This window comes from Bidens hawaiensis, unplaced genomic scaffold (genome assembly GCF_021521415.1).
Source record: "Bidens hawaiensis isolate Kalapana, Puna unplaced genomic scaffold, B.hawaiensis_p1.1 tig00022517_1, whole genome shotgun sequence".
Classification (NCBI taxonomy): domain Eukaryota; kingdom Viridiplantae; phylum Streptophyta; class Magnoliopsida; order Asterales; family Asteraceae; genus Bidens; species Bidens hawaiensis.
The window spans coordinates 100,580-113,358 of NW_027493509.1; the positions used below are offsets into that span (position 1 = coordinate 100,580).

General features: G+C 39.5%; 1 protein-coding gene across 1 annotated transcript; it reads left to right on the forward strand.

Moving 5' to 3' along the window:
* The first annotated feature begins 1,744 nt into the window (after positions 1 to 1,744).
* LOC143565745 (F-box protein CPR1-like) lies at positions 1,745 to 3,582 on the forward strand. Its single transcript, XM_077052619.1, has one exon. It carries the CDS (start codon positions 1,927 to 1,929, stop codon positions 3,049 to 3,051), a length of 1,125 nt encoding a protein of 374 aa, XP_076908734.1. The 5' UTR covers positions 1,745 to 1,926; the 3' UTR covers positions 3,052 to 3,582.
* The last annotated feature ends 9,197 nt before the right edge of the window (positions 3,583 to 12,779 follow it).

A 12,779-nucleotide genomic window follows, 5' to 3' on the forward strand; every position in this document is an offset into this window, starting at 1 on the left:
ATGAAACTGTGCTGAATAGGATAACACGATCGTCGTAGATGTAAAAATCATTGACGTGTGAAAATCGTTGTCTTGGTACGAGTATTGCGAAAATAGAAATTAGGGTTTGATATTAACACTTCAACAAGGATGTCAAATACTTCAATATCCAATCAAGGAACATCCCTCACAAGCATTAAGTACCACCATCAACGTTGTGCCAAAGATGCAAACCAACCAACCAGATATGAAAATCGTCGACACAACCAACTTAGACATGAAACCATTGGCGTATGAATGTTGTCGCCTTGGTACAAGTGTTGTGGTGCAACATACCACAATTGACCTCCAACACTACTTTTCTACCAATCTAACAATTGTTTATTTAATCACTCAAACTTTCTTGTCAAAAAGACAAGAAAAATGCCATGGATGTAAACACTATCAACGTGTGAAAATTGTTGCCTTGGTATGGATGTTGCGAAAAGATCGAAATTAGGGTTTGACACTTACACTTCAATAATGATGTCAAATACTTCAATATCCCAGTAGGACAAACTCATCTCTAGCATTAAGTACGACCATCAATGTTGTGGCGAAGATGCTTAACAATCAACCTAGATATAGAAACCGTTGAACTGTGAAATTATGTCGCTTTGATACAAGTGTTGTGCTGAAACATACCACAATCGACCTCCAATACTACTTTTCCACCAACCTAACAATTATTCATTGATCATTCCAACTTTCTCGTCAAACAGACTTGGCGGATCCAAGAACATTTCTAAACTAATACCACCTACATTTAAACAAATACAAAATTTACCATTTTAACCGACTGAATTGGGGTACAGCTTATATCATGAGTAATCATTCTAAACTTTTCCTTTTCAATGACAAATTGATATGTTTCAACCGATTATAGATATCCAAGTCAGTTTAGTGCAACTCTATCAACATATCATCACCTTTATCCACATTTTGATGCAAAAAGGTCGAAACTTTGACTTTTCAACGACACTCCGAGAACTGTTTTTCTTCAAAAGAAAAAACAAACACCATACCGGTAAACAACTCGTACTGATAAAAACGCATCTTATCACACCTAACCATACCACCCCACCCACTTGTAAAAAGAATACACATGAAACACATTTAGACACTCCTTTATTAATATTTATTAATTAATATATAATATAAAATTTAAAAGCATGAAAAACAAAGTAACAATATCCTCCATGTAATCAATTTGCAATTATTATTATCCGACAAAATGACGAAACGCGTCCTTTATGTTTACATGATTTTTCAGTTGAGGTCCTTTAGCGAAACAAATGTCATTAAACATCCTTTATGATTAAAAACCTTATCACGTTTTGTCATTTGACCATAACCTAGTTAAGTTTTCTTGTTAAAATTAGTCTTTTATTTGTTGAGGGACTATATGTGTAGATAGATTAAACTTTGAGGGAAAATATTTAAATATAATTTTTTATTTCTTTTAACCTGGATCCTCTCTCTCTCTCTCCCTCTTTACACCGCTACCACCGCCACCATATTCACCCACCACCGGTCACACTGGTTTATGAAAAAAATTACAGGATTGAGTCCAGCCACCACGGCATAGTCGTCCAAGCTTCGCCACACTTTCCGGGTCCTAAGAATACTATTAAACGGTTCGGCCTGACCGTTTTCTCTTTAGTTAAACTGGGTAAGACCCGCGAGACCGGCCCGCTTAATTACAATAGGGTTAGGTCCCGATTCCTGAGAATACCACTAAACGGGTTCGCGGTTCTGACCAGTTTACACACCCGTACTTATACTCATCATTTAATTCATGTTAAATTTAGTTTCAACTTCACACTTTCATTTCATTTTTCAGGTATGTGAGTAATTATTATAACTTATAAGTTATAAGCAATCATTGTTGGCTGGTTTTGGTCAACGATGAGTTGCATACCAAGGAAGCATAATGCACCTCGAAACGGGTTCTCGGGTCTTCCTGACGACTTACTTTTCAAAATTTTCGTCACGCTACCCGCAAAAGACCTAGTGAGGCTAAGACGCGTATGCAAAACATGGTATAGATTGATTAACAGCCCTAATTTTGTTGAATCTCACATGACTCGTTGTGAACCGGTTCTTACGTTTCTTAAACGTTACCCCGAACCCCGACCAAATATGTTCTCAATTAATGCCAATAATGGGCGGTTTACACTCTTCAAACTATCGTCTTCCAGTGAACGAGATTGTGAAATCCTTTTAATGGAGTTTACTAATGGAAAGAACAAAGTTGGTACATTAGACGTATGCGGGTTTGGTAATATTCTAGCAACTTGTAACGGTCTAATCTTAGCAACAAACAAGTCGGGAACTTTGTTAATATTAAACCCAACAACTCGAAAGCTTGTTTCGATCAAACCAGGAACCATGGTTCATCAGCGTGACGAGTCATATGGGTTTGTGTTTAGCCATCGCGCACGAGAATACAAAATTGTGCACTTGCTTCGTGATGGCTCGGGTCATGTAGACAGTGAGATATTGAGCTTGAAAACAATGTCATGGAAGGGTTGCACTGTCCCGAGTTTTGGATCTTTTAGAGACTTTGTTCACAAACCGGTTGTTGCCTCAGGGGTCGTGTATTGGCTCCCGGGAGTCGGTGGTGCTGACCACATTGTTTCAATGGACATTGACCAAGAAAAGTTTGTTACAAGCGCGCTTCCGGTTAATAGCACTGGGTTAACCGATAGGCTTTTGGAAAACCAAGGTTTGTTGAACTTTGTTGGTCAAATGACCGTTTATAGGATTCAGGTTTGGATGTTGAAAACGGGTCAATGGGTCAAACGGTACACTATTAATATGGATTATGATATAAGGGATATGGTTCCCGTGTTTATTACCGGAAATGGTAAATCTGTGATCTTTAAGATGCTGAATGATGAGGTCTTTGAATATGATGTGGAAGAAGATGAAATGAAGGAGGTGTCTGTTGACGGGAATCAGAGTTTTGACATGGCGTTTTCGCATGTGAACACGCTCGTTTCTTTGGAGAATTCCGCACCGTTGTGGTAGTAAGTGGTAACGGGTTCGGGTTGTCGAATCATGTTTTGTTTGTATCTTATATATACTAGTGTTAGTTATGACTTATGTTTTATGCATTTACTGGTGTGCAACTTCTTAACTTGATGATCTTGTAATAGATGTGGCTATTGTAACTGGTTTTCTTTTTATGGCTCAGAGTCATGGTTCGTGGAGATGAAACCGGATTGAACCGAACTGGAACCAAAACATTTAAGGAGTTGAACCGGCTGGAGTCGTCTTTAAGTTTGAGAAGTAATATTATCTTAAAAAAGCCGGTTTGGTTTGGTTCGGTTCGGTTTTGATCATGGACTTACACTCTACGACACCATCTCATGGTTGCTGTTAATCTTGTTATTTGACTTCTTTGTTGTAAGACCGTGACACCGTGTTCTTGTAGGGTGTTTGTAAACTATTAAAGCCAACTGAACTGTTCAAACTAGAGTAAGTTTGTCGGTTTGGCAGGTCTGAGATCCAAAGGGTTCGGTTTACGGTTTGTTGGTTTAATTGCCCGGTCTAGTTTGGAACTTGTTAATCTAAGAATCCAGGGGCTTGCTAAACATTACTAACAAAGTAACAAAATAAAAATTCATCTTAATCTATAATTCAAAAATATGTGAATGCTCTAATAACGATGTTTGTTTGTTTTTTTGTTTTTCAATCGTATTTTTATCGTGCGATAAACCTTAACCACCCGAACCATCAAAACGACCCGAAACCATCAAACTGAACCAAACAGTAAATCCCCTGAAAAAATTTTCAAGATCCATCATGATAAGCGGGTACACTAAATAGACTCAAGTGCGGTTGTCTATATTTATGTTACTTGTAAAATGTGAAAGATATAAAAGTATCATATATAATCCAAAAATGTCTCTCATCACGGTAATAATGGTCTGTTTTCCAAAATAAGTTAATGGACTGGAAATTTGTATAGGGATACTATATTTTAATAATCTCAATTTTGACCAATATATTAGTGCTAAGCATAATTTATGCAGATTCAACTTATTTTCTTTTACCATACATTTTTACTAAGTTTAACCCTGATAGTTTTCATTTACGTAGATGATTGATGTGACAAAATCGTGACGTGCAATTCCCTATAGGATAAAAAAGGTATTTTTAGATTAAAACTATAATATTCTAGTAGGGATGACAATGGGTCGGGTTTGGGTAGAGTTTAAGTATTTCCAAACCCATACATGGTTATTAAAGTCCATCCTAAACCCGTCGGGTTTTAATCGGGTAATTACCCGTCGGGTTTCGGGTTTTCTCATCGGATTTCGGGTTTTCTATCGGGTTTTGTTAAAATACCCTTCGGGTATACCCTGTTCAAAACCCGTCGGGTTTTGACAAAATATAACTAATCGATTACAAAGATGGTTACCATAAAGATAATATATCTCAAATAATTAACATAAACAAGTTTCGACAACTAATATATTTGGAATATAGTATATATATAATATAATAAGCTATATCGGTACATCGGGTATATAATCGGGTAAATGGGTTTATGTTATCGGGTAATCGGGTCAGGTAATCGGGTATATTAGAAATCCCAAACCCGTCCCAAATCATAATGGGTCGGGTATTACCCGTCCCATTTATGCCGGGTTTCGGGTTTTCCCATCGGGTTCGGGTTTCATTGCCATCCCTATATTCTATGGACCCACTTGCTTTTAATAATTTCACCCGCTTGAAAAAAAATGATATATTGGTTTTTAATAGTCTCAACTTTCACTTGTTAGCTGATAACGCTTCCAACTTTCGATTCGTTCCCTGCCACTCCCAACTTTTACTTTATTTTCTTGCATCACTCCCCGTCTAACAGAACACTAACTTCGTAAGAGTTTTGGAAAAATATGTCATTCAAATTAATTGAGGGATTGAAAGAGAAATTTTATTGGTTTAACATATACCCAATTTGTCTCCACCTCATACAAGATCAAGGGCAACCACTTCATAACCGGCTTCAAATATACCTCGCTTAGCCTCTCTTTCGACAAGACCGTCGTTGTCTCCCTCACCAGAATCGACGGCTTCCTATCACCCTCCGGTTACTCTCTCGCCGGAAAAACCGTGCATCGTCACATAGGCTTTGCCGCTGGAACCCTAGCTGCGATTATAGGCAAAATAAAGAATTGATGATATCTTTCTTTAATCACTTAAACTATTCGAGTAAGTCGTAGATCGAGCCAACAGATATATATGTTGGATAATTTGAATCGTTTGAAACCCATCGAAACCGAATCCTTTGTGTCGGATAATTGGTTCTAAGATCAACATTGGTACCGCCTCCTCTCCATCATTCTTCCCTCCACCCCCTCTTCGTGTGATATATGTGTGTTTTTGAAGGGATGAAGGAATGAAGTATGTTCCAGGCGGGTTGGCGTTGATGAACTAGAGGTGTAATGGTGGTGGTAGTCTGATGATGACCGACAGTAGAGAGGTGGTGCTTGATTCAGTGCGGGTTGGAGGAAATTTTAGGATATGTTAAACAAATAAAATATCTTTTTCACCCGTCAACTAATTTGAATAACATTTTTTTATCCGAACACTAAGAAGGTTAGTATTCCGTTAGACGGGGAGTGGTACTACTAAAAAAGGGTGAAAATTGGAAGCGATGGACAACAAATTGAAAGTTAGAAGTGTTATCAGTCAACAAGTGAAAGTTAAAAGTATTAAAAACCAATACCCTTGAAAAACACAAAATTCCAGTATAGAAAACTTTTGAAGCCCGGCAATGCAAAGAGTTTTTCGATTATTTAAATCTTTTTCTCTATAAATATGTAGCTTTGTTGTTTTAGTTTCGATAACCATAACTATAGAGGTAGGGTACCAAAAAGACCCAAATACCCTTAAGGACTACCCGCGGGTCACTCAAAATCCCTCATAAGACACCCGCGGGGCACACAAGTCATCCGCATAATCATTTGAGGAAGAAACACTCTCATAGCACATGCGGAAGCATCATAGCACCCTCAAAAGTCATCCGCAAGAAGGAATAACCTTCCGCGTAAATGACCATGAGGTAATGCTCTGGGACAGCTGTTAATAACCAATCAAGATGCTTTCTTGGGCAATACGTGATCTTTTGGCCAATTAGCTAGTGACACCTGGCAAGGTCGTTATAACCGTGCACATGTCCAATATTCTCACATTAACAATGGAAAGAGGACGCGTGTCTAGGTTGCTATACATGCACATGCAACGTATAAGCTAAACCTATCACACAAGGACACGTGTCCAGATGGTTATACAGGCATCTTCCTAAGGGACAGCTGGCCCAATCACCTTCCCATACCCTTCGGCTATAAATACCCTCTCGATCATCATGAGGTATTCATTCACAATCTCCATACTCTCACAATTTACTTAAGTACTTTACTTTCTCATCAAGAATTGTACTTATTCTCACGCCGGAGGGTGGTTACGGGAAGACCCCCCACCTCATCCTTCCCGTAACAAGCTCACGGTGTTCTGTTTTGCAGGATTCACGTCACTAGACTTTGGGAGTTGTGTTCATATCGTATTGACAGTTAACGGTATCCTACCCTGTGGACTCATTGGATCTAGGACCCATTAGTGGGGAGTAGATCCGTGTTTCTTCATTGGCGCCATCCGTGCTTTTGTTAGAACATCAAAAAAGAAATTCCGTTCTCTTTACGATATGACTCAGTTACCTAAAGGGCCGACGGAGAATCAAACACAATCTCCACGTGATCTCAACCTAGAAACACGTGAAGCAACAACGTTTGTGTTTGCTCGAATTACGCCTCCTGTCACACGAACGATGCCATGAACCCTGGAGGTTTTACCTTGGGCGGTTTAACAGATCGGGGTTGTTTGCTCAACAAGAAAGTGTCACTCCGGTGAACACTGATAACGTGGTGACACCAATAACCGACTTGGGCCATGTCACAGTCTCAGGACCGAAGAAACTTTGTCTCCGGACGAGTGGCTTCGTGTTCAGCAAGAAAGTTTAAAAGCAGAGTATGAACGTCGGGTCCGGAATGAGCGTTTTCATGGCCGTACCTTGATGTACGATGAGCCTCCCAGGAGATCTATTTCTCCTCCCATAAGGGGAAGTCACATCCAATACAGTTTGCCACCGGAGCAGAACATGAGCGAAACCCGAAGGTTGCATCCTCGTCCCCACATAGATATGCAGATACCATCCTATGAGGATGAACTGGATGAGTACGACTCATCTTATTGGCCGGATGGTAGTTTTTATAGCGGGGATAGTCGTCTTCCTTCTTACGGAGGGGATAGCTACCCGCGACCAGTTGTCCGCCATGCGGAATATCACAGCGATGCTGAGCATGATTTTTCGAAACCATACCGTCCGGAGTCTTTTGCAGAAAAGTCGAAATTTATTCCAAGTATCGCACAAGCTTCATTTCCAGTAAACGCGAAGATTCCGACATCTGTTGGAACGTATAATGGAATGACAGATCCTAGCGATCACTTGTTGAGATTTGTGGCAGTCGGGGGAGTCAGTGGTTGGACTCTTCCGTACTGGTGCCACATGTTCGCACTCACACTCACGGGAGCTGCGAGAGAGTGGTTTGAAAAACTGCCTGCTTGACAAATCAAAAGTTGGAATGATTTCATAGCAAAATTCTCCCAGCACTTTAGTCAACAAAAGAAACATACCCACGAACCTTCAGAAATACTGGATGTTACAAGGCGAAATAATGAGTCCATTGAGGACTTCATTACTCGTTTTACTAACGAGAGCCTTAACATCGGAGGGGTAAGCGAAGATATGCTAAGGGGAGCATTCTGTAAAAATGTTCATTGTGATGATTTGATCCGCACACTCACGGGGAGAGACGGGATGCCTGAGTCATGGGATGAAATCATGAAAGCATCAAAGGTGTATGCGAGAAATGAGAAAACTTTGGGTTCCAGTGGTCAAAAACAATCACCGAGGGTCGAGTTCCAAACTCTGAGACCAAATAAGCAAGCTAAAGGACCAATATGGTCAAGACTCCAACCAAGTGCAGAAGCATCTAAGCCTTTTGATGTAAGATCTTTGATCGGCAACAAAGGCAAACGTAATTTTTCAGCCCGCTCCACCAACAGTTGGACCCAGTTGTCAAAGATCCCTCAGAAATTCTCACTACTGAAAATATGGCTTTCCGGAAACCTCAACCAATACCGCGGAAGTCATTCCTTGATACCAAAAAACATTGCTCATATCATAATGATGTTGGACACAACACGAACGAGTGTGTGGCTCTCAGAAATGAAATTGAAGCAGCTGTTAAAAATGGTAAACTCTAACATTTAGTCAAAGGTGTACGAGGAGGGACTTGCAAACCTCCCGCAAAGGGTAGTCAGGGCCCGAACAAAAGGCAAATCAAAGATCTGAATGTCCACATGATCCAAGGGGGACATTCAAGTAAGGGAAAACGGAGGGAATATTTGGACGAAGAACGGAAGAGTGCACCTGTGATATTTCCTCGGATCAAAGGTGGTCCATGTAACAAAAACCCGCTGATAATTACTGCTGAATTTTGCCACTACCGATCACAACATGTGTTTTTTGACATAGACAGTACGTCCGATATTATGTACGAACAATGTTTCGAACAACTGGATGAAGAAGACAAAGAAAGACTACAACCAATTCATGCTCCTGTTTATGGTTTCGGAGGAGAGATAATGCACCCGCGTGGTGTTATCACTTTCCCGGTCACACTAAGTGATGGAGTACGGTCAAGAACCGAAGTAGAATTTTTGGTCCTACCAGCAACTTCCAAACATGACATTATTTTGGGACGAGAGGCAATCGGAGACTTCAATGCCCACCCATCCACAGCACATGGTGCAGTAGGAATTCCAACTCGCACCGGTGTGGCAATAATTCATTAAAACCGACATTGTTTTACAACCGAAAGTTCAATGCCAAGCAAGGTCCCAATACAGGCCCAGAGGACTGAACCAGAGAAATGGATCCTCAATAAAAAGTTTCCGGACCAAACCGTAATAATTGGTCCGTCTATCTCTGAAATCGTCCGAACCTTTCTAAAGCAGCTATTGATCAAAAACATCGACATTTTTGCATGGCAGCCCGCGGACATGACCGATGTCCCGCGGAACATTTCAGAATACAAGTTGAAGGTGAATCCGTTAATCACCCCAATTGTGCAAAAGAAGAGAAAGATGGGCCCAGAACAATCGAAGACCATGAATGGACAAGTGCAAGATCTTCTTCATGCTGGGATCAAAAGAGAAATCAAGTACCAAACATGGGTAGCCAACCCGGTGATCGTCCCAAAAAGCAACGGGACGTGGAGGATGTGTATAGATTATAAAGATCTAAACAAAGCATGTCTGAAAGATTGTTACTCACTTCCGGAGATCGATTTGAAAGTAGATGTTGTGGCCCCATTCAAATTCAAGTGCTTCCTCGATGCCTACAAAGGCTATCAGCAAATCCATATGGCAGCTCGTGATGAGGATAAGACAGCGTTCCACACTGACCAAGGAATTTTCTGTTACAGAATGACGCCTTTCGGGTTAAAGAATGCGGGAGCCTCATACCAACGACTGATGGATCAGGCTTTCAAAGGACAAATAAGTCGGAACCTTGAAGTCTATATGGACGATTTGGTAATCAAGAGCACTGAAGAGGATCAAATGTTGAGGGATATAGAGGAAACTTTTGAAACACTGAGAAGCATCAACATGAAACTCAACCCAGCAAAATGCTCCTTCGGGATGGAGGAAGGAAAGTGTAACACCCCGCAACCGCAGCGGAAACGTAAACGGGATGCAACAGACACCTCTGATATCAACCACATTGTTTATAAAGAAAACTGAATACATTAATATACTTCAGATTACATTATCTTGTATTTCATTACCGTCTAGGTGATACACACATCATACAACACGATACATAATTCTATTTATTATAATGTATCCTAACATTCCGCAAGCAAATCTTACACACATCAAGCACTTAGCACGTAAGCAATCACTTCATCTTAGTTGTACCTGAAAATCATGTGAGAAAACGGGTCAACTACGAATAGTTGGTGAGTTTCACAATTCGAGTAAACCATGATAAATCATTATCATAAAATAATACTATTATCGATGTAATTATGCTGAGCCCACAAGTGAAACCTCTGACTATCACACACAACCCCCGTGGCATATCCCCCGCCCACGGACCCGTGGCATATCCCCCGCCCACGGAACTGCCCCAAACCGCTATGTCTAACATTACATAGCAAAATATATATAACACCCAAAGTAGACATGTGCAACTGGCTGGGAAACATCAGCAAATCCATGCCGGACCAGTTGGGTTTGTCAGACCAATAGTACTATCCACACTCTACCGGCTTTCAGTTAATCACTCGTGTTCCGGGGCCTTAGAATGTTAGCAACTCAGACAATTACCATCTTAATACATTTCCGTACGATTCCCGTACAATAAAATATATATATAAATCCACGCAAATCCATGCGTTCAGTATGTACTTAAACATTTCAGTAAAAACATGCTTCCGCCCCGAGAAAATATTCGAAAACAGTTCAGAAAAAGGGGCTCGTGAAACTCACCTTAGCACATGCAAGCAGGTAACAACAATCATTATCAGTTAACACGTCCAATCTATAATATGATCCCTACGATCGTTACTATACACTCATATTAATATAACTTTAACCAAGTTAACCGGTACATCTGGGGACACTGTTAACCCAGCACTGTACCTGTTCTGGGGGCAAGGTTAACCCAGAAACACTTCTACGGACTCAGATTGTGATATCGTTTAGAGTTCCATGGTCACAACTACTATTAGTCGTTTTTCTCGTTTTGCGTGCCTAGCACGGTTACCCGTTTTTATGTTTCAAAAATGAGTTTGGTCACACACGACCCGAAAATAGTGGTTGACTGATAATTTAGTTTAATTTGTGAAATTAGAGCTCGGTTTAAACGCCCCGATTGGCCGCGGGACCCGTTTCCGTCTTTAGTGCACCGGAAACTGTTTTATCGGGTAAAATTACTCAAATCATCCGAATTATTTTCGGATGATTCAATTTTACTTGTTTAACTCGATTATATGAAAATAGTTCATTTTTAGGGTTTTTATACACCAGTCAGCTCGCTTAAGCGAAGTTCACCGGTTTACGCGTTTTAACTTTAAAAGTTTGATAATTAGCACAAATAATTATCCGTTTAATCTCGGATCTTGAAATTATGCACAAACCAATTTTTGACAGTGGGGAATTTTATAAAAATATTTCCAGAATTAATTTTTATATTTAAAATTTATTTATCTATTTTTAAACACCATTTAAACACTAAATATGTCGTAAATACCAAACGATCTTAGAAAAATCCCAAATTTCTCCTGGATGTCCCCTGCCATCCACATAGTACCCTGTAATTTTTCCAGAACCAAAATCTTCTTTTACATGCCATTTTCACTAAAACCGAGCAAGAAAACCCTAGAACTTGTTTAACCGAAAAGCCTACTTAGACTTCTCCAACGGACCTCAAATTGACTTATACATGATATAAAAAGCTTATCTGAAATTTTCTAGATTTTTTCATGATATTTAACTATTTTTCACCATTTTTGGCCAAAACCGAGCATTAAATTCACCAAATATTCATCCTTTATCCAAAAATTACCAAACATTCACAGAACTCATATTTTCATGTGTTTAACACCTCTGTAAAATTTCATGACCTAACTCTAAAACATCAACAATCTGTCCAAATTTTCAAAACCGAACGTAAACCGAATATACCTTTCGTTTTCCGCCACTACAAGCTACAAACTCGTCTTTCCGCCTTATCTACCACTATATACAGAACCTACAACCAACATACAACAATACCAAGTAAGTTACACTCACGATCAAGCCATTTATTTCATGGTTTCGGTTATGATTCAAAAACAAGGATTTAACCGTAAAAATTCGTTTTTGATTCGTTTAACTCCTTTCTTGTACCAAGATCCCTTGTATAACCCGTATACATCACTTGATCATGCATGAATCGGTTTTCATCATTGAAACCTCATTTTCTTGCAAATAACTCGAGAAGGGAAGATGAAAACGTGAAATACTCAATCTTTACCTCGTTGTTCTTGCTACAAAGTCTCGGTTTTTAGATCAATATGTTGAGAGAGTTGAAGGATTGATGAATGTTTGTTTAGAAAAAAGAAAATAATAAGGAATGGGGAACCATGGTCCGATCTGACTTGATAGGGGGGTGGGGTGGGACCCACCTCTCCATTCTTATCCACACATTTGGATTCTCGTAATCCGGATAATGTTTTGGATAATCTGGTTCAGTTCGTTTTTCGGTTAAATGTTTAATTCGGCTTAAAACGAGGCTAAAACAGTCGTTTTTTCGGCTTAAAAATGAAATTTATATAGAACCGATTTAAAAACTTCAAAAACTTAAACCATGACTTTCATTAACTTAAAACATCATATTATTAATAATTGCGCATCTTTTTCGGCTTGATCGATCATCTCTTGCTCGGTTTGGTATTGAAGGTTTCGTTTAATGTACCGACGTACCATTAAATCGAAATTCTTTTTCTGTGCCGTACTTTACTTATCCCGAAGCATTAATGCTTCGTAAAATCACTAAATATTATAGATATCGTCTATAATTGAACCCTCGATTCGTTCGGGTTTCAATAACTATCGATCGATTAATCGCATATTCATTA